Below are 23,008 nucleotides of genomic sequence, written 5' to 3'. Positions count from 1 at the left end.
ATTGTAATATCTGTGTACAGTATCAGAGGGGTAGTAGACTTGTTAGGGTTATCACTTTGTAAGGGGTGAAAATGTCTAATCATTATGTTGTTTTGTACACCTGAAAATAATAATAGTAATAATAATAATTATAATAATGTAAGATGCAGAAAGAGGGCTGTAGCACACCATCACCAGGGGAAATGTGAACTCCATGTACATCAACAATCCATTCTTTACAAGAACAGATGAAACACAATGGAATGGTTCTGCTGTGAGGAGGGGAGGGTCCTGGAGGCAGGAGCGGGGATAAAAGTGAATGAATCCATAGATGAAATAAAGAGAAGTGCCCATGATAAAGTGACAGATTGAGAACTAAGATTGACTCAGCCCTTCCACGCTGCTGTCCAAGGGGGGCGGGGAGGAACCAGCCTTGCTGCATGCAGCCTCCTGTAGCACTGACAGCTTTCAGGCTCTTCCAGGCCCAGCTCTCCTTTGATCATCCTGGCATCAGCTGTAGGACAGTTAATGTCCAGAATCAAAGAGACTCCCCACTGAGAAAGTGCTTTGTAATCTCTCCTCCAGGCAGTGGCTCTGAAACTTGAGTGTACATCAGAACACCTACGGGGGTTTGTTGAAATACAGATTCCTGGCCTCTGCCTCTATGGGTTCTGACTTGGGTGGTCTAGGGTGGGGTCCAAGAATTTGATTTCTGTGAGTTCCTGAGTGCTGCTGCTGCTGCTGCTGCTGCTGCTGCTGCTGCTGCTGCAAGACACTCTTTATACCAAATAGGTCGGACAGAGCCATGCTTCTCAAACTTGAACGTGCATGCAAATCTTGTTAAAATTTGGAGTCTAATTTAATAGTTCAGGGGTGTGGCCCAGGATGCTACATTTCTATCTGGCTCCCAGTTGGTACCAGCACTGCTGGTCCACAGATACTTTTGGGCATCAAGAGGCTACATCCCTGGTTCCCCAAAGTAGGTGCATATCAGATGCCCCCAAATGGCTTGTTTAAAAATACTGATTTTTTTAGATCCCATCACTGGAGACTCTCCATAGTTCTAAGTTGGAGCCCAGTGAGCTGAATTTTTAAAAGCTGATGCAGGACAGTTTGGGGAACCACCGGTCCAAAAGTGAGTGAAAGTGGATGGAGAGGTAGTAGAATTCTGGAAGGTTCCATAGAGGCAGTTGGGATTGGAAAAATGGAGAAGAGAGGAACACAGTCCCCCTCATTACCGGGGGTTTTGTACATACACATAAATGTTAGCTCAGCTGTAACTGGCTGTGTGCTACTTGCTGGCATCAACTTATAACTTGCATTTAAGGTTGGGCCCATGTTTCCCTGGTTTATATACAAAGTCACATGCAACAGTGGACTTGGAGTTGAATCCTGGCACCACCTTTTACTATGTGACCTTGTATCATCACTCAATTTCTCTGAGCCTCACTTTCCTCAATTATAAAAGGGATATAACACCCTTGCATTAGGTTAGAGACCAAGAAAGACTAAATGTGGATGATTTTTCACCCAATATTCAAGTCCAAACAGAAGCTTCCCTTACCAAATTCTTGAATACAGGGCACAGGAGTGAGTTGGAAAGATGGCAGAAAGTTGGAGCAGGCAGCTGTGAACATCACGTCATTGTCCTTTCTCTGGTCAGCTATGTTCTGCTGCAGTGGTGGGTACATCATCACAAACTTGGGGCACATTGGAATTGTCTAGAAAGTCTTAGAAACTACTCATACCCAGGTCCTACTTCCAGGGATTCTTATTTCATTGGTCTAGGGTGGGCTCTGGGTGTCCCCAGGTGGTTCTAATGTGCAGCCAGGGCTGAGAACCAGGGCTGCCAGAAACCAGGTAGGCAACAGCATTTCACAGCCAGTGGGGAGAGACAGGAAGGGGTAGCTTCTCCATTGTTCCCTCCCTCCTGCCTGGTCCATCAGTTCCCACCAGGCTGTGAGCCACCCCAGGATGGCTCTGCACCCCTTGTTGGCTTAGGGAGCCTGGGATGCAAAAGGGAAAGGAGGCAGCTGAGAGAACATCCATAAATCTGAGCGAGTGGACTCGTCCTGGCTGTGGGGGTGCAGTCAGGGAAGAGCAGGAATAGGCTGGGGCAGAGACCCAGGTAGTAGCTCAGTTCATCCCCTCCCCAGAAAAGAAGGAAAACAATCGAGCATGGTCAGTAGGAGTGCTGTTTCTGGGGCCTGGCCAGACAAGTCACCAAAGGAACCCACAGACACCAAGCTTTCGGCCCTGGAGACCAGTGTTAGCACAGCCAGGAGCAGTGCCTCCCCTGGATCTGCACTCTGGATCTGTCACCACTAAGCGGGGTTGTGGTGTAGACAGGGCTGAGTATAATCCCTTGAGATCAAGCTCACGGGAGGCAGTGAGGTAGGGTCTCGCTTTGTGCTTCAAGTTGGCCTTGGATATCAGGTTAGGGTGGTCAGCCTGTCTTTTTTATTACTGGAGATAATTGGTATTGCCCCAGTGCCACTCACAGTATGGGCCTCAGACCTGCGGCATCAGAAATGCAGCCTCTCAGGTCCCACTCACACCGGCTAGATGAAAATCTCCATTTTAACAAGCTCCCTTGTTAACGGTGATTTATATCCATGTTAAAGTTTCAGAATCACCCACAGCCCTGGTTGCACATTAGAATCCGCTGGAGAGTTTTACAAATCTTCATGTCCCGGCTCTACCGCCGACCAACAAATTACATACAATTCACTGAGACTTGCTCCTAAGTGATTCTACGGTGCAGCTGGGCCAAGAACTACTGACAGGCCCTTTTAGGTGAAAAAGAACAGAGATACTCACATTACTTCAGGTAGGGTCACTGTAATTCTGCACAGGAAGTAAGGACAGGGACAGTGCAGGGACCGCTGCAGGAGGCGCACAGCACGAGCAAGAAAAAGGCTGACAAGCCACAGCAATTCCGGGACTGGGCCTTCCTGTGGCCTTAAGCAGCTGGTGTCCCTGGCACCCCACGGCAATTCACCCTGCTAATATCTTGCCACTGACAACCACTGCCTTTACTCAAGCTGTGGTTCCAGGAGCAGCAGCATTGGCATCACCCAGGAGCTCACTCACTAGAGATGCAGAACCTCAGGACCACCCCACACCTCCTGGATCTAACTCTGCATTTATGGAGATGCCGGGTGATGCCATGCGAATGAACATCTGAGAAGCACTGGGCCACCTCTTGGCTTCTGCTGCCTCATCGTTGGCTTGCTGTCTATTCTATGACCTGTTGCCAACTGCTGACCCTTTTCACATGCCTGAAGATCAAACTCCTTGAGATAGAGCATCTGGAAGGTTCACGTGGCCACTATCCAGGGCGGCCGGTCCTGTCAGGGGAACTGGTGCACCAGGACGCTTTTTACGCCTCGGTCAGTATGCAGACTGGTGACGCCAATCAGTGCCCATCTCTGGTCCAGGGCTAGGGAGTCAGGATCAGGGCCAAGATCCCCAGAGCACCCCAGAAGGATGCTGTGAGACTTCAAAGAACCCCCTCAAAGAAGGGGACTGCATGTACCTTGCATGCACTGTAGGGAATGAATGACAGGCTGACGGCATCGGTCTCAAGTGCAAGCTCCAGCCCTTCCCACACCTCTCTCTCATCCATAAGCTCCTTTGCTCATCCTTCTAAGGGATTTCCTTAGGCTGTGTCCCAGCCCTCCTCTCCCAAGCCCTGGCCTAGTAATTGGTGTTCTCAAGATGAACCCCACCAGTTACAGACAAGCTGGACTGAACATTGGAATTTTCTCAGAATGTAGGGAATTAGCTTTATGGTATTACTCTCCTGTTTATATTGACAGCAAGCCTATACACTCCTTGAGAGCAAGAATGGTGTCTTCCTTCATTCACTGAACAAATATTTATTTAGCAGTTATTAATGGTGAGAAGGTGAGCAAGACCCAGCCTCAACCCCAAGGAAATTGGAGTCACTGGGGGTTGCAAACACATAGCCAAGCTATTGCATGTGTGGGCTCAGGACTGAGATATGGAAGCCCACCTGAGTTGGGGGGAGAAGGGGCTCTGCTGATTTGGTAAGAACTGGGGATCAGTAACCCCAACATAGCTTTAGAAAACCTGGCAGAAACCTTCCTACTCTGGCCCAACAAGGGGAGGGTGGGGGAGTGTTTGTGCCACAGCCAGGCCATCTGGTACAGTGCTGTGACTCACTCCCTTTGAATCATCACTCAAACGTATTTTCCCAGTTCACACGGGATCCTGGGGCTGCGTGAAGAGAGAGTGTGCGTCTGTATGTAAACACAGACCTGAACTCCTCTGAGCTTGGAGCGCGACGCTGTAAAGCTAACATTTCTTGAGCAGTTCTCTTGGGCCAGGATGATCCCTTTTAATCCAGGCAGCATCCTTGGGCTGGAGAAAGGTATCACCATCCCCATGCTGGCTAATTAGGGGGTGGAACTGGCAGAGCCAGGATTCAAAGCCAGGTTGATTTGATTCCAAAGCCCCGACATTTCCTCTCCTCTGCTGCCACTCAGAAGATGGACAAATGAGATCGGTGTGTGTGTGTGGGCTTTTGGACACGTGTGTGTATGTGTATACATACTGAGATAGTGAAATAGTCACCTGATACGTGGCTGAAGGACAAAGAAAGTAGCCCCATTATTTAATAATAAAAACACGCGTTCCTTCATGGCTTCTCTCCATGAGTACCTGGTCACATGTGGACATTGTGAAGCAATGTCCAAAAGCCATGGTTGGGCTCTGCCTCATTGATTTCCCCAGAAAAGCCATGGCATAGCCCAGATAGAAGCTGACTGTGCACCCCCACCCACCCCCACCTGGGAGAAAAAAATCTGAGGTGCAGAGAGGTGGTGAGCTGCCCAAAGCCCCTTGTGTGGACCACTTAGCTTTTGCTCTTGTTTGTTTACCTACCTTATTCCCTCAAAGGATTTTAAGATACATTATAAATTTGAAAAATTGCTATTAATATACTTTAGAATATCTTTCCGTCAGTTCCTGGTACATGCTAAGCCCCTTTCCACCTCCAGGCCTTGGCAGAGACTGTGACATCTGCCAGAAACACCGTTCCCCACCCCACAGGCCTTCTCTGGACTGTGTCCTATCCACTCTTTGGGTCTCGCCCCCACTCCTTGAGCATCTCTTTGGAGCACTCACTACAGCTGTTGAATAATTATTTGGTTATCTGTTTAATAGGATATAAATTCCGTGACATCCTAGTTTGACCTCCCCCAAAAGCAGACCCTGAGACAAGGATTTGTTGTGCAGGGGATGCCAGGAGCGCTAGGAAGGGACTGGGAATGTGGAGCAGGGACTAGAAGGCAGTCAACGGAAGGTGTGTTTTCAAGGCAGTTATCTCTGTGGACAGCTAGAGCTCAGCCCTGCAGGGGAATCTGGGAATCGGAATGGAACACACATCTCATCATTACTTACCCCCAGGGTTGAGGTTGCTGGATATAAATACACCAACTTTTTTAAGTCACTGGCTGAGGGCAGCTCACAGGGTTGAGTGGGAGGTTAATTTTCTCCTGCTGATGATTGGGGAAAGCAGCTCTGGCAGTCAGAAGAAGCCCTCGGGTAATTGGAAGTCAGGCTGTCCTGTATTATATATAATGTTATAGCCATAGGGGATATGGGCAGGGAAACCACAAATTCCACTTCCAAGATCTTATCTATTTAATTCATCTTTCAGTCTTCAGTGTAGTAGGTTGTCAACAAGTATCTGTTAAATGACTGGTTGGAAAGATGGAAGGTCAAGATCAAAGAGAAAATTAGAATGAAGGTAGGTAATCCCTAGAACCCTCTCAATGACTAAATATCCCATTTCCTTACTCTGAGCTTTCTGGCAGCCAAACTGCAAAAGGAAACACAGTAGATAGATATCATGATCCTTATTGTTCATGAGGAGGAAAAACACCAGGTTCTCAGAGGAGGAAAAGCTTTTCCTGGCACTTGTATCTGACAGGAATTTCCCACCAAAGCTTTGTAGAGTGGATAGTAATTGATAGAGGAGAGAAAACCCTCAACAGGTTTCCTCTGTAATGCAAAGCAGATTTCATAAAACTGATTCTTGTACTGTCCTTTGAAGAAAGCTTAGAGCATAGCACCAAGCATAACTCCACATAAGCAAATTTCTAAGGTAGCCAAGATAGTAGGATCTAAGTAAGTTGCTTTTTGAGGACCTGAATGAATCAGTATAGATAGTCCAGAATACATGAAGGAACCAATGGATTATATGTTCTTCAAAAAACCTTCCATCATTGTCATTTGGTCAGGACACTGGAACTCAAGCCTTATGACTTTGATTCCAGAACATTCTACTAGCTCTTTAGTCCAAGATGGCAATATATATACGTTTAAGAGTACTAGATAAGTTCAGAATCAGACTGACCATCAGCTATTTGCTCTGTAACTTTAAATAAGTCACTTAAGCTCTCTGGGCCTTAGTTTCCTCATCTTTAAAATGAGAATGTGTATCCACTATCTATCACTGCAAAATATACCACCTCAAAATGTAAAGGCTTGAAAAATAGATAAATTGGACTTCATGAAAATTTGAAAAATTTTGTACTTTAAAAAAGTGAAAAGACTGTCCAGGAATGGAGAAAATTTTTGCAAATCATATAGCTGATAAGGGATTTGTACCCAGAATACAAAAAGAACCCTTATAGCCCAACAATTAAAAAGACATACAATTTATGAACAAGCAAAGGATTTGAATAGACATTTATCCAAGGAATTTATAGAAATGGCCATAATGCACATGAAAAGATGTTCAAATCATTAGTCAGTAGGGAAATGCAAATTAAAACCACAATAAGATACCATTTCACTCCAGCAGAATGGCTAAAATGAAAAAGACAGACCATAACAAATGCTGACAAGTATGTGAAGAGGTTGAGACCCTCATATATTGCTTGTGGGAATGTAAAATGGTGCAGCTGCTTTGGAAAACAGTTTGACAGCTCCTCAAAATGTTAAACATACAGTTACCATATGACCCAGGAATTGAACCTCTAGGTGTATATACCTAAGAGAAATGAAAACATATGTGCAGACAAAAACTTATACCTAAATGTTCATAGCAACATTACTAATAATAGCCAAAAGTGGAAACACTCAAGTGTCCCTCAGCTGATAAATGGATAAATAAAATGTGGTATAGTCAAACAATGGAATATTATTCAGTAGTAAAAAGGAATGAAGTACTGATACATGCTACAGCATGATGAACCTTGAAAACATTATGCTAAGTGGAAGAAGTCAGTTACAAAAGGCCACATAGTGCAGGAGGGGTCTTAGAGGGAAAAAGAAGCATAGAGGACAAAATGTTGCCTGGGGATGAATGAACAGGTATCCATGAGTTACGGGCAATTCCCATATCACAAAATGGTTGCCCACAGACTGTATCTTGTCACAGATACGTTGTTTGTCCATAGTAGGAAAATCTACAGACAAAAAGTAGATTAGTGGTTGCCATGGCTTGGTGTGGTTGCCAGGGGGGCTGGGCAGTGACTGCTAATTCTCTACCTAGTTCTGGGCTACCCACCCCTTGTTCTCTACCCTCCAAAGCTCTCTAAGTTTGGGTGGGAGGTGGGCAGGAAGAGTGGGTATATTTTGAAGCAGATGACAGGTCTTTAGCATCACCTCCCTCACTTAGCTCATTCTCCACTTCCCTCTTTGTGCACTGTCTCTCCTTAGAGACCCAGCGTCCTCATGGTCACATTAGGGCTTAGGGTTTCCAAACACAAGTGAGCTGGGCCCCATCATCTGAACCTTTTCTTACTGTTTCCCCAGCATCTTCTGAACCTTCCATACTCACAGCAGCTAAATGGTTACTGGGTGCTCACTATCACAGCCTTTACCCTCCTGAAGGGAATCCATCCTGCATTTTAACTAGACAAAATAGAAGCCAACAAAGCCACCTGGGTGAGCAAGTAGGGAGGCTGTTGCTCCCAGTGACTGACGAGGTGATTGAGAGCATCTCACCACTAGGTCTGTGTTTTAGGGAGTGGGGCCCAGCGGGGGATCTGTATGAGCTCCACCACTTGCACGGCCTTCTTTGGCTGTGGTCCTATGTGGTGGACAGTCCTGCCATGCTCCAACTAAGGAGCACCATGACGGGGTGTTCCACGAGCATGGTACCCACTGGAGCTCGGCAGTGCAACAGACCCAAGGATGGTGATATGGTGATGAGGATTGAATGAGACAGCATAGGGAAAATTCTACACATATCAGGGATAATTATTCTGAGAACATCTGGCCCGTCCTCTACAGTGTTGAAAGACAACCCCAGAAGCCAGTCAGCACACAACACTAACCTGAGTAATGGTAACAGCTTCCATTTATTAAAAGTTTGCTATAGACCAAGCACAACACATCTCTTTGCTTATGTAATCTTTACATAGACCTCTAAAGTAACTCCACTTGTTATCCTCATTTTATAGGTGAAGAAATTGAGGCCCAGAGAGGTATTTAGACACATGGGAGGCTTGCAAAAACTAATGACAATAATTAGCATTTATTGAACTCTTCCTATGAACAAGGCACTGGGCTAAGTGCTTTATATGTATTGACTCGTTTGAGCCTTCCAACAACCCGTTTTACAGATGAGAAAACTGAAGTTAAGTAAATGCATGTTCAAAAAGGACTTATTGGAATTGAAAAGATGGCTAAAAATGAGGACTGATTACTATAGATGTAACTGGGTCTGTGAATCTGGAAATGGTTGAAAGGAAGGCTGGTTAATCACATGGTTATGTTGCTTGCCCAAGTCACATAAGGACAGATCCAGGATTCCGAACTCAATGCCAAGGCTTGATCTCTAGCCACTTGACATACAGCCTCTTCCTAAGATGCTCTAAGCTGACACAGTTTTTGAACAAGGTGGATGGAGTTGCAGTTTGGCTGCTCTCAGGGTATCACATATCACACCCTTCTCTACTCTGTGCTACTACCTGGACCCACCAGCATAGAGAGGGCTCATCCCGTTTGCCCATCCTCACAAAGCTCAGTGCCGCCCACAGGCTGATGACGTCCATCCCTGGGATAGTGACCATGGATCCTCAAAGCTCATACATATATATATTTGGTACCCGTTCCTTCTACTGGTATCTGGGGGCTACACAGCTTGCACCACCCACAGGCCTCCCCTTCCCGGCCATCCACCCACCGGAAACCTTCAGTCCCTGGCTCCTCTGAAAAACATCAATCAGGCTTGAGACACAAGGCCTTGCCCAATCTGTGTTTATAATATTTAGCATTTCACTCCAGAGCCATGTTGAGGGTACTGGGCTTTCTCACAAACCACAGGATTCACTCAGAGCCCACACTTATTCTCCCCCTGAAACACCAGATTATTTCCATGGTTATTTTTAGCTTTCATCTCCCAGCAGTTTTGCAGTTGCCTAAGGAGATGCCCCAAATCTACCCATTTGTCTTGAAGGCTGTGTGCGCTTCTTCCTATGGAGCAGGTAATGGGTCCTTTCTGAGCTGATGCCAGGACACCTACCTCCACAGCTCAGGGAAGCATCTCCTTTAACCTTGTAATAGCTTTCAAAAACCCACTTGGCCCTTCAAAATCCTTAGCAACCTGTTAAATTTATCCCAATCACACTCATTGCTTATTTATCTGTTAGCCATCCTCTCTCACTGTGAAGAGAGAGCACAGTTCTATTTATTCTTAAAACTTAGGAAATCCTGGTGAAAGACAGATGGAGGGAGAAGAACGGAGTCATGGAATTCTCTTTAAAACTCTTTGTCTCCTGCTTCTTCCTCCTCCTTTCCCCTTCTCCTACCTGAGGAGGGCCCCGAAGAGCCAAGAACGCAGAATTTCATGGCCAGAAGAGCCTTAGGGATCCATCTTTGTAGTAACAGTGCATCTTTTAATAATGGCAGCAAATACTTACACAGTGTTTACTCTGCCAGCCGCTGCTCTCAAGGCTTTATGAAGGCCATTTCATCATCACAGCAGCCCTACGAAATGGATGCTATTATTACCATCCTGAGGAAACCAAGGCACCAAGAAGCTAAGCGACTTGCCCAGGGTCATGTTCACTGTTCACAGCTAGGAGGTGGCAGAATTCCAGTTTCCTCCACCTGAATCATCAGGCTAGATGGCCCCTCTACAGACACCTGAGGACAAAGAGAGGAAGTAGGTTGCCCTGGGTCACTGGCCATTTGGCAGAGCAGAAAGCTCTCCAGGCTCCTGACTTTGAGGAATGTGCGAGAAGTTTGATCTTAAAGAGCTAGAATTTCAATTAAGAATCTCTTTCATTGACGGAGTCCCTACTATGCTCCAGGTTCTGTGTTAAGAAACTGTTCCTTATAAAAGCTTTGAAGTGGGCGCTGTTGGCATTGTGCAGATGTGGAAAACCCAACCTCTGAAAGTACTTCCGAGGTGTCTCATGCTGTATTGTAGAGTGGTTGTTGAAAGATAGTTATATTTTACAAAGATGGTGACCATGCTAATCACATCTTATCTTTCTCCAAGAATGCTCTAAAATAGCCTCTGCCTATTGGGTGCCTATAATTATTCTTCAATTCTCACAACAGGCCCAAAAGATAAATATTATCCTTATTTTTCAGGTGAGGAAACTGAGGTTTATAAATATTGAATATATTACCCAAGGAAACTTAGGAAGCTTCAGGGTGAAGATTAAAATCTAAACACATCTGGTCTAAGCTCTTTGACCACCTTATTACGAGGACACACACACACACGCACACTCAGGCACCATACTTGTATTGTTTCCGGTTCCCACAGTCTCTGGATTGGGGTACAGAAAGGGGCCAGTCCCTTGGGAAAGCATGGCCTTGTTTTGTCCTGTGGTGACGGACTTTGGTTCCTATAAAATTGCACCCACGGAGATTCCATACGCTGGCCTCTCTGTTCCAAAATTCCTCTCCTATCTGAGTTGGAAAACAGTCAGCCTCCTGGCAATTGCCCAAGTAATGTTTTAGGTTTTTTTTGTACCCACTGAGTTTACTGAGGCAAGATTTATTTTATGGCCCCCCACGGCCCCAGTCCTAGGACCTCCGGATTTGCCTGCACCCACACACAATCACAAAGGAAGTGAAGAGGACAAAGGGAAGTTTAGAACCTGTTTGTGAGCAGTTATAGAGCAATTCTAAAGACAAAGTGGAAATTCTCAGAGTCTGGTGGGTTGTTGGAGGAAAGCTCTCCCCCTTCCCAGGGCATGGGGAGAGGGAAAGGGGACTACAGGATATGGGGGAGGCTAGAGAGGGTAAAAGAACTCAGCAAAGACTGCAGCATGTGCTGGGAGACTTAATTATCTCCCTGAAAAACCTTACAGGGAACCGGTTCCACTTTGGACGTGTTATTTGAACAGCCTTGAAATCAGGTTGTAAAAGTGCATATAAAGTTCATTATTTTATTTGTCTTCGGGATGCTTCTAAGGACACTGTCATCCATTTAGGGACTTCTTTCTGAAGTCCATAGAAATTGCCTTTAAAAATCATTGCTAGATGTAAAAACTGGCGAAATCCAAATAAGGGCTGTATTTTGAGTTGATAGTGTTGAAAGATGTCCAATTCCTGGTGTTGAACATGGCGGATGGTTGTGTAAGACGTTATCACTGGACGCAGCTGGGCGAAGATAACACAGGAACTCCCTACTATTCTTGTAACTTCTTGTGAGTCCTAAACTATTTCAAACTAAAAAATTGTAAATTATGTTTTAAAAAAAGATATTAGAAAGAGCATCACTCTTTTCCCTAAAATATCTGGTATGTAACTTTTCTGTTGGTGACAATTCTGTTGCAGAATAAATCTCCCATTTTACTTTGGCTACCAGGAAGCTCAGAGTCAAATTTAAAATTCACTCTAGAAAAACCGAAGGCCTATGGCCTATATATTTATGTCCTTTCTCCCAGTGTTGACTTTCTACACTTTTATAATATTTTCCTACTCCTGACTTTTCATCCCCATTTTTATTTTACCATTATTGTACTGTACATATTTTTGTGAGTGACTTCAAATCCTTTGCAGAAAGGAAGAATGTATGAATACATAAACTAATAAAATAATTGGCACAGCTAGTTAATGAGATGGTCATGTGCTTGTGGTTTTTTTTGTTTGTTGTTGTTTTGTTTTTCAATTGTCTAGGAATTCTGCTTTACTGTTACCTTAAAGCACATAATTAGTGTCAATGTCCCCCTCCCCCGATAGGATTTTGTACTGAGAGTCACATGCAAGTTTCCTGCTCAATGAGAATTTCAGCCTTGGTTTCAACCAAGGAGAATTTCAGCCAAGCTCAGTTAACGAGCAGCCTGAGTTGACACTATTTCAGATGGTGTTTCCCTCGGGCAGAGCCAGTCTGCTTGTCACTCTGCCTGCAGTTCCACCATCGTAGATGCCTTTAGATGTTAGAAATTTGGGGTCCTGAGACAATTCCTATTCAAAAGAAAATACTCCTTTGAGAAGGGAGATGGTTTTAACAGCTGCAACCTAGAAAGAAGCACCTTGGAAATGCGTTTTAGGAAAGGGCCTTTGTGAACAACTGTGAGCCACGCCCTATTCCATGTATCAGGTTGTTATAATTCATTCCACTGTGGACTCACTCAGAACTCTCCACAGACCCAATGCAAAGCAAATATGGAGCACCCTACTCACCTGGAGAGAAGCGGGGAACCAGATAGCTTCCCAGCAGAGGTAACGCCATACACCCCCATCTATTCAGCCATGAGCCAGCAAAGTGGAAAGGACATGATAGCTTTGAAGGAAAATATCTAGCTCTGCTACTTACCAGTAATATGGTCTTTAATGAGTCTTGCCTTCTTCTGAGCCTCAGTTTCCTCATCTGTAAAATGGGTAATTCACAGACTTATTACGGGGTGAACATGCAGTAGTGTGTATAAAGGGCCTAGCACAGTGTCTGGCATATTGTTGGCATTCACCAGAAGAAAGTAGTGTTCCTGCTCTTAAACGGATGGCAATTCGTGTTCATAGGACACTTACTATGTACATCATCCTATTTAGGCCTCACACCAACCAGCTCTATGAGAATGTTACAGATTGGGACAGTCACCTGCTGAGAATTGTAGCAACGCCTCTCAGCAGCTACCAGAGAGGCACGAATTAAACATTGTGAAGAAGCTCTTGGGAGCTGAGGATCAGGAGATAGTAGACAGCATTACTATGGGGGCGAAATGGGCTCTCTTTATGCGGAAATGTTAACAAAACCCAGGGAGAGCTGTTGAAGTGGGAGGAGAATCATGTAGTTGGAGCTGCCCCAGCCAGGGCCTGGGGAGCGAGTGCAAAGATGTTGATCACTTCTTGTGGCCTTTCTTCCCCATGGCTTCCTGGTTTGCATCCCTGTAGGTGTCTGCAGCAGCACCCTCAGGACAACCTGCCCACAGCCAGCATCATCCTCTGTTTCCATGACGAGGCCTGGTCCACCCTCCTGAGAACCGTACACAGCATCCTGGACACAGCGCCCAGGGCTTTCCTGAAGGAGATCATCCTCGTGGACGACCTCAGCCAGCAAGGTGGCTGCGGGCTTCCTCCAGCCTCCCTCGGGTGGGACGGAATCCTGGGAGGGTCCCATGAAAACCCTGGGTTTGGGAACCTGTTTAGGAAAGGTTCCCAGAAGCAGACATCCAGATGAGGGTGCAGGTGCAGGTAAGTCTTGACTGAAGGGCCCCTGGGACAACCTGTACGGAAGTGAGGGAAGAGGACAGAGAAGGTGAAGCAGACAAGCAAGGCGAGGGTCACTCCAGCAAGGGTCACTCCCATGAAGGTCTCCTCTGGGCCCCAATCTCCACACAGTCCAATCAGCTTCTGCCCAAGATACTCAAGAATCACAAGGAGTGGTCCTTTTGTGTGTACTCCCTGCCTCCTAGATACTCGGTGATGCACTTAACAAGTATTAGCCATTAAATCATCCTTGTTTAGTCTAATCCACTCACTTCCCAGATGAGGAAACTGAGGCCCAGAGAAGAGAAATGACCAGAGCTGAGTCGTGCCAAGTGCAGCAAAGTTCCACTGACAGGAAACTCACTACTGGGGACCAGCCCATTGCATGGCTGGGTATCTAAAAGAAGATGGAGACAGAGAAAACGCCGGCCTGACTTCTAGGTTGGTGGTTCTCAACCTAGAATCACGTGACAAGCATCAGAATCACGTGACAAGCTTGTTAAAACACTGATTGCTGGGCCTAACCCTAGAGTTTCTGGAGCTGGCTTTGGGCTCAGGAATGTGCACTTCTAACAAGCGCCCAGGTGACGCTGATGCTGCTGGCCCATGGACCACACTTTGAGAACCACTGCTCTCATCTTTGGCTGGGGCCTGATGACTCTATTTCTGGCTCAGCTGAATGGCCTACAGAAGCCCTTCCTGGCCTTGTGGGGAGACAGACCGCTGCAAGGGAAGCTGAGCATTGTGAGGTCTGCCAAGTACTGTCCTAAGGGGAATAACAGAGGATGGGATAGAGTTGCCAGGTGCTTTTGTTGGTTTTTCCCAAAGTTGAGAATTTGCCCAGCCTGGCCATAGTGTGAGTCAGATTAACTAGAGGCCTCAGGAGTGCATGGGTTTGCTGAGATGCATCTGAGTGTATGTTAGGCAAATAAGCAGGTCCTGGGCTGTGCTGAGTTGGCTGGCGAAAATGCCCAGAGACTCTCCAACCCTCAGCTGGGGCAGTGTCCTCCCAATGGCACACCTGTGTTGCCTCCTCCATCAGCTGATGATCTGTGTTATGTCAGTATCCCTTGGGAGACTTCCCTTCTCTTTTCATGTAGAGAGGCAAAGGCGCTGGGCCCTGAGGATGTGGGCTACCTGCAATGTCCTCAGCTTCTTCTGCTTTCCACTGACTCATACTTGGAGTGTGGCTGTTGGCCTCATAATCACAAGGAGGCTGCTATGCCTCTGAGCATCACATCCATATTCCAGGCAGGAAAAGGGTAAAAAACAGAGAGGCAGAAACCAGACAAGTTTGTCCTTTTAGAAAAAAAATCAGTGAAACCGTAGTTTTCCAGAATCCTCTCACTCAGTGCATTTCTATCAGAGTTGGATCAAAACGCTATTACTAGCAGCTAGGGAGTTATGGTAGATGAGTGCCCTGAAAAAAATCAGGTTTCTGTTAGTGAGGTGGAAGGGGAGAATAAAACAACTAACAACGCTCAATACAGTGGAGTCACCGAGGGGCTGGTTCTTGGAGACCAAGTTCAGAAATTTTAAGAGCTTCACGAACAGACGTCCTTCTCTAGGGAATGGACTTGGAGCTAACAAGCTTCCAGAAAAACAATTACCAAGCAATCTATCGGTACAACCTTTTACCACTGAGAAGTGCAACAGCCAAGTGACTGGGAATCCTTATGTCCACTGCTCAGGACAGTTCCCCTGCAAAAAATCCTCCCTGGGGAACCAGCCGCCACATTTCATGGGCCCTTCTTTCTTTGACTTCCTTGATCACTGTCTTAGGTTGGGTTCCCTAGAAGCAGAGTCTGAGATGGGGCGTGTGATTTGGGGGGATGTACTCTCCGGGGAACTTTGTATGGGAATGGGGGAAGCAGGAGAGGCAGACGAAGGAGCAGAACAAAAATGTATGCTTTCAGATGAAGGCCACAGTCTGATCCCATGGAAGCTCTGTAGTGTAAACTTTACTTTAGGCTCTGTCCTGCCTTGAGGCAAGAGAGTGGGATTTTGTGCCCCTGCCCCGGTTGGTCTGACTGGGCACATTCTGGAGAGGCAGTTCTAATACCCAATGTTCAGGGAAGGATGCAATCGCGGTTAGCAGCGAAACCACAGCAGCGTGGGGACATGCAAACCAAACCAAAGCAGTAAAGGCATCCCAGGGCATCTGAGACGGGCACCAACAGCCTCACTGCTATGTTTAGAGAAGGTTAGCAAATTCTCTCCTCTCCTGGTTTGATGGCTCCCTGCCTCCTGATTGTTACTGGAGAGGATCCTGACCCACCCCAAACTAATGAAACAACAACCGCACTGTCATGATGTATCTCATTCTAGGCCGTTGTGCTCACCACAGCTCCCAGGAGAGAACCGCTGACGCCGATGCTAGTGATGGGCATTGCACTCTCACTGGCGTGGCATCTGTGACCCCACTGACCACAACCCTGTCGATTCCAGGACAGCTCAAGTCTGCTCTCAGCGAATACGTGGCCAGGCTGGAGGGGGTGAAATTGCTCAGGAGCAACAAGAGGCTGGGGGCCATCAGGGCCCGGATGCTGGGGGCCACCAGGGCCACTGGGGATGTGCTGGTCTTCATGGACTCTCACTGCGAGTGCCACCCAGGCTGGCTGGAACCCCTCCTCAGCAGAATAGCTGGTGACAGGTAATTCATCCCCTTGGGGACTGGGGAGCCAGAGGTGGGAGTGGGAGAAATAGGCTACAGCTTCAGCCACTTGTAGAACATCCCCCCCCCCCCCCAATTAAAACAGTGCCTGAGTCTCCACCATTAGAGAGCGACATAGTCTTAGGGTTTCTCAGATGTTTGAAACTTTTAGGAAGCAGAGGGAGGTAGAGTTGGAAGGGAAGTTAGAGTCCTCTAGTCTATTTACCTTGTTTTATAGATACAGAAGCTAAGGCCTGGAGAACAGCTTCTATTAGGTTGTAAATACTCCTGGGAAGGGAAACCCCTTACCACGGTTATCACTACCTTTGGTGAAAAGTCAGACATTTTACTTTATTTTTAAAATTTTCAATTACAGGTAACATTCAATATTATACTAGTTTCAGGTATACAGCATAGTGGTTAGACATATATGAATAACTTACGAAAGGATTGCCACAATAAGCCTAGTACCCACCTGACATCGTACATAGTTATTACAATATTGTTCTCTATATTCCCTATGCTGTACTTTATATCCCTGTGACTATTTTGCAACTGTACTTCTTAATCCCTTCACCTTTTTCACTCAGCCCCTTGACCCTCATCCCATCTGACAATTATCAGTTTGTCCTCCGTATCTATGAGTCTGTTTCTGTTTTTGTTTGTTCATTTATTTTGTTCTTTATAGTCCACATATAAGTGAAATCATATGGTATTTTTCTTTCTCTGTCTGACTTATTTCACTTAGCATAATGCCCTCTAGGTCCATCTATGTTGTCACAAATGGCAAGATTTCATTCCTTTCATGGCCGAGTAATATTCCATTGTATATGGGTACCACCCTTTCTTTATCTAGTCATCTACTGATGGACACTTAGGTTGCTTCCATATCTTGGTTATTGTAAATAATGTTGCAATGAACATAGGGGTGCATGTATCTTTTCGAATTAGTGTTTTGGATTTCTTTGGATAAATACCCAGAAACAGAATTGCCCTGTCATAATGTCCTCCCACACCTCATTCACAGCTTCCTGTGTCCTCTGTGTTCTCTGGGCCCCAGGGCTTGGCTTGCATGGCCTCGCACGTAAGGGTCTGAAAGAGAAGCTACCTTGCCCGGGTCTAAGTTCTCACCTCTTTTCACTACACACAGCACACTCTGTGACCTGTGGCCTGGGAGAGCATCCTCTTTCAAGGTTTGCTTTACTTCTCCAGTGACCTTGCTCAGATATTTCCTCACCTCATGTAAAGCAAAGCCATAGAAGCCATTGGACACAGCTTCTTCTTCTATTTTTTTTTTAACCTGGATAAAATGTAGATGTTATTAATCACATCTACCCTTTATTGAATGTCCATGAGCCAGGTGCTTTATATATACCATTTCTCACCACTAAAACAACCTTGCAGGGAACTGATGACTAGGCCCATTTTACACAGGAGAGGTGAAATCTGAACCTAGACTGTTCTGGTTTCAGAACTCCCAGGCCTGTGGACACAGCTTCTAATAGAGAGAAAAAAGGACCCTAGCTTCCCCTAAGGCTCATAACAAGAGTCGTTCTGTCACTGGGTGAGGACCCATTGCCCCCCAAATCAGGGAAAAGATTCTTAAGAGTTTTCATTCAAAAGGTGGAGTGGGAATGGTGAGTAAACAGTGTAACACGCCATAAATAAACTATTTTAAAGAATCATAACATTCTCAACACCCTTATCAGAGAATTCAGGACCTGGTTAGTAGCCCTGGTTCCCTGCCTCTGCCCACAGAACAGGTCTACTGAGAGCCGTAGAACAACTTGGTATGAATTGGTAAAAGGAGTCCCTGCCTCATGACTCTTTACTCCCATTCCTGAGAAAATGTGTCGTAATATATTCATTTTGTTAGAACGAGACCTTTAATGATAACTGCCAGCTAATTTAGAAATAAATATACAGATTTACAGTGTCGATGATATTTGAGGCATTCTTTAAGCCTGGGCAGTGGACAGCCCACATCACGGTACCTAGCAGCTCCAGACAGAGTTGCTTTCAGAGCGGTTGTTGTTAGGACAGTCTTAGGCGGTAGTGATGGATGACTGGCTTCTACATAAAGTAACAAAGATGAAAGTCAAGCGTAGCTGTCATGACAGCTGCCAATTGCCCTGTGCTCACTGCCAAGTCTAGTACCCAAGCCAAGGAATAAGAGTCATGGCTCGAGAAAAATGGAGATTTCTAAAGGAAAGGGATGAATTCCTTGGTGAAGGGCTGAAAGGCAGCCTCACTTTAGGGGTGATGATGGCTCAACGGGTTGTCCAAGCTGTTTTCCCCTTGAAGACTGGTCTGGTCCTCTATCGTAGAGACACCTAGTTCTGAAGGGCTCAGCCTGCTCAATGGGAAGAAGCAAGGTGGGGCAGGGAGCAGCACACCTCCTATCTCTCTGCCCTGGAAGGGGTTAAGTGATCGAGAACAGCCTGAACAATCCCATGTGAGTGTGTGTGAATGCGTGTATGTGTGAGAGCGTGTGAGTGTGTGTGTTGAGCAGCCAAAGGGGCCACAAGATGTCTCCCAGCCCAGCAGAGGGAGCAGCCTGCTTTGGGTCTGGTGTCCCAAGAAAACTCTCTCGCCCCATCCTACGCCACACCCCCTCAGCAGGACAGAGTCCTGGAAGGGCTGGCACCAGTCTTGGGGTCATACCTGAGCAGCGAGAGCTCTGGGAAGAGAGAATTCAGAGACTTCTGCTTCTCAGTATAAGAAACTTTTTACAAACACCAAGGGTTTGAGTGAACTTCCAAAATGACTTTCCATATTTCAGGCCTGGAAGAATGTCCGAGCCCAGGAAAAATAAAGAGGGATGAAATAAACTCGGGCTTATTCTTTCTTGTGGGAAAAGGGTTAGCTGGTAAGGCTGAAACAGCACTGAGCTTTTGACTATCTGGATGGTAGTTTATTATTTGACCTGATACAGACTGAATGTTTGTGTCGTCCCCGAATTCAGATGTTGAAAACCTAACCCAAATGCTGGGGCCCAGAGAAAACAGAGAGCCCAGGAAGCTGTGAATGAGGTGTGGGATGACCAAAAGATGGTTAAATCACGGAAGAGAGGGACATCAAGAGGAAGCCAAGCCACTGTCTTTGTTGACAGCTCAGCTGCCTCTGTTTGTCTTTGGAAATCCAAATGCCTGACCTCTTGGAGCTTAAAATAACTTAAGAGGGGATCCATCTTGTGTCTACCTGAGAGTTAAAACTCAATTTGCAAACAAGAATCATGGAGTAAGCAGACACTCCTAGCTCCTTCCAAGTCAAACAGGGCAGCGTTGCTATTTTGCTTTAAGTAAATTCCAAGAACACCAGACACATCTGTAAGTAAGAAACCCAAAGCTAAATATAAGAACGTTTGGGTTTTTTTTAAAATCACTGTTTTTGTGTCACTAGACTGCAGTTACTCCCCAATCCAGCCCTGGTTAAGCAGTCTCTATGGTGCATGGGAATAAAAACCAAAACAGAAAACATCTTTCACTTCCTTCATTGACATTTTATTCTTTATCAGTTTCCAAAATGAACTCACAGAGTCTGCCTAATCACTTACGTGTCTGGTTAAAATAGGAGGAAAAGGAGATTTCACAAAGGAAAAGATGGTATTGAAAATCAGGGGTAATGCAGTTAGTAGAAGTGAGCTTCACATATCACTCTGAGCTTCCAGCAAAACAGAGCGAAAACAGAAATTTGATGAATTTTAGAGTTCTCATTTTCTGTTGAAAAGTAATGTACACTTTGTCAAAAGGGCACAGCTCAGAGGTCTAGGATGAATTGATTGTGTGGCTCCTCGAAATTCAATTTCCTTTCTTGTCCTATTATGATTAGTACGATGGCACAGATTTGATGGGATTCTTCAGAGTTCAGCCACACAGCTCCCTGGCTCTTGATTCTGAAATTCCACAAAATGCTTTGCCAATAGCAAATCTATCCCATCTGCTCAGTTCATTCCCCAGTAAGTGGAGAATGGGGAGGGGGGCTGGGTGCCCTCCTTTCATCCTTGATCTTGCCTCTCAGTTTTCTTAGGTCAATGCAGGGTGCCCCAAAATAGTAGAGACCAGAGGGATTAAGTTCCCCTTACCTTCCAGAAGGAACAATGCGAAAAGGGCAAGAAAAGCATATCAAGATCCTTGCTCTAAATATAAACCCCACGACGACTACTTATGCCAAAGTCAGTCACGTAAGGCCACAGATTACAGCAGATACTTGAATCCCAGGACCACCCTGGCCCTCTCTGTAAGGCCTGGGCTTATGCCAGTTCTGCTGTTTTCGAGATAGAAGGAACAGAGATGGAAATCAATGGAAGTGTAAACAGTGTGGCTGGCGTTTCTATTTCTAGGAACCTCACTTTCTTTAGAGTGGTACTTTCCAGCCACCCCTGAGTTCAGGCTTGACTTATTCCATGGCACAGATTTTAGAAGATTTTAGAAGTCATGAGAGGCAAGGAAAAAAAATGTGTTTGAGATATTGGCTAGGTGGAGAGAAGCTCCTGCTACCCCGGAATGATTACCTGTTTATTTAAAAGGTGAAGTTTCTGACCTGTACCAATTTCCCACATCACCGTCTCTGAGGTCATAGCTCAGGCTGTGAAAGAGAGCCAGAGACATGGAGAGAGAGAATGCAATCGCCAACAGCATCAGCACCAGGAAATGAATAAATAAACCTAAATTCAGGACTTGGGTTTGCTGGAGACATCACGTGCTCATATACAGATACACTAACACCAGGGACCCTTCCGGAGCTCGGCAATCCTGATCCCTCAAGCCAATCAAGTTTTGTGATGCAGGGAGAAACAAGAACCAATAGAGCAGGAGTCATGGGCCCTCAGAAACTATGTGCAATATTGTGTATATGTGCATATGAGTGTTTTTCAAAGACACAAAGGAAGTCAAGAACCACAGTCTTAGAGCATTACGTTGGAGAAAGACATTGGGGGTAAACAGTTCAATCTCCTGTTTTACAAATGAGGAAACCGAGGCCCAGAGAGGTCCAACAGCTATCTCAAGATCATTCCATTCATCAGTGGTAGAGCTGAGCTGAGGACCCCACTCTCCTGTTTCTCAGTGCTGTCAACAGAGTTTTTAAAGAAAGAAAGGGGCAGACATGCTCTTTAATGAAATGGGCCCCTGATTTCTTACGGGAAAATCATATTTTTTAGAATAGTGCTCACCAACAGAAATATAACATGAGCCACATGTAATTTAAGCATGTCTAGTAGTCACATTATAAAATAAAAAGAAATGAAATTAATTTAAATATATTTTACTAAACCCAACATATCCAAAATACTATCATTTCAATGTATGACCAACATAAAAATTAGTGAGACTTTGTTTTTCATATTCAATTTTCTAAATTTAGTGTGTGTATTTTACACTGATACTACCTCTGAAATTCAAACAGACCTTATTTTAGGTGCGCAATAAGTAGCCACATGTGGCTAGAGGCTGCCATATAGGGCTGTAGATGTATAAATTATGTTTCTGTCCCCAGCAAGTGGGTGGTTTGCATCCCTGATTTGATTCTACAATTCTTTCCAGGAGCCGGGTGTTGTCTCCAGTCATAGATGTGATTGACTGGAAGACGTTCCAGTATTACCCCTCCAAGGACATGCAGCGCGGGGTGCTGGACTGGAAGCTGGATTTCCACTGGGAGCCTTTGCCGGAGAGTGAAAGAAAGACTCTGCTGTCCCCTGTCAGTCCCATCAGGTGAGGCCCCATCCCGGAACCTGCTTTTCCTTCACTTCCTCGGATGAACTTGGCAGCCAGACTGCCTGAGAGCTAATCCTGGCTCCACTAGTTTCCTAGCACGTTTCTTAATTTGTGCCTCAGTTTCTTCATTAGTAAATTGGGGATAATAATAGTACTTAGCTTAGAGGGTTATTGTAAAGATTGACTGAGTCAATATATGAAAAACATCTAAAGAGTGCCAGCCACACCACTATGTGTTATTATTGTCATTTGTTATACTAATGGAGTCTAGTGAAGTGCTTCCAGATACCTGCAGTGGACACCCCCCAGTGTGGAACAGTGACAGAACCTGAGCTGGGACCTTGATCCTGCTCTACCACACCAGGCCGCAGGTCCCTTTTCCGTAAAAAGGCAGGATTCAGCCAGGTGAACGCTAAGACACCGTAAGTCTCAAAATATATCCAATTTTATGAGATGCTTCTCATGTTTTTGGGTTTTGAACCACTAAAGTTAACACTGTAGATATCTTCTGCTGCATGAACAAACCACCCAAACTTAGTGCTATAAAACAACAGCCATTTTATGAAGCTCCTGGATTCTGTCAGTCATGAATTCTGGGAAGAAGCACCAGGGTTGGTTGTCTCTGTTCCATGGTGTCCGGTGCCTCTGCAGGACTGTATTTACTAGACTTGACTGGCTGGAATTCACGCACTAGCTGGGGGCTAGGATCCCTTGCAGGCTATTCACACATCTGAAGGTTGAGGCTGGCCGTGAGCAGGAAGTTCTTCATCCGTTCTCTCTCGAAGAGGTTACTGCCTCTGGGCTAGTTGAAGCTTGTTACACCATGACACTGGGTTCCTAAAGCAAGTATCCTAAGAGATCTAGGTAAATAAAGCAAGCTGTATCACCCTTTTAAAAAAATAATTTACTGAGGTGAAATTCACATAGCATAAAATGAATCACTTAAAAGTGAACAATTCAATGACACTTCTATAATCACAATATTGTATAACCACCACACCCCTTGTCTCCC

The 23,008-nt window shown here is 45.5% G+C and overlaps 1 protein-coding gene across 2 annotated transcripts in view; it reads left to right on the top strand.

Annotated features, from left to right (window-relative positions):
- GALNT15 (polypeptide N-acetylgalactosaminyltransferase 15) overlaps nucleotides 1-23,008 on the top strand; it is a 40,876-nt gene that overhangs the window by 4,937 nt on the left and 12,931 nt on the right. The window contains exons 2-4 of one of the 2 annotated variants that reach the window (XM_019725995.3): nucleotides 13,315-13,481; nucleotides 16,078-16,282; nucleotides 21,826-21,993. In XM_019725995.3, the coding sequence (XP_019581554.3) occupies nucleotides 13,315-13,481; nucleotides 16,078-16,282; nucleotides 21,826-21,993 (540 nt within the window). The remainder of the gene's footprint in view (nucleotides 1-13,314; nucleotides 13,482-16,077; nucleotides 16,283-21,825; nucleotides 21,994-23,008) is intronic. The other variant, XM_074312811.2, reaches the window with a different exon arrangement.

The sequence above is a fragment of the Rhinolophus sinicus genome, chromosome 5, assembly GCF_057876585.1.
Source record: "Rhinolophus sinicus isolate RSI-liver-muscle chromosome 5, RSI-T2T, whole genome shotgun sequence".
In the NCBI taxonomy this organism is placed as follows: domain Eukaryota; kingdom Metazoa; phylum Chordata; class Mammalia; order Chiroptera; family Rhinolophidae; genus Rhinolophus; species Rhinolophus sinicus.
Note: the sequence above shows the minus strand (reverse complement) of the source record. Positions and strands in the feature narration are given on the sequence as shown.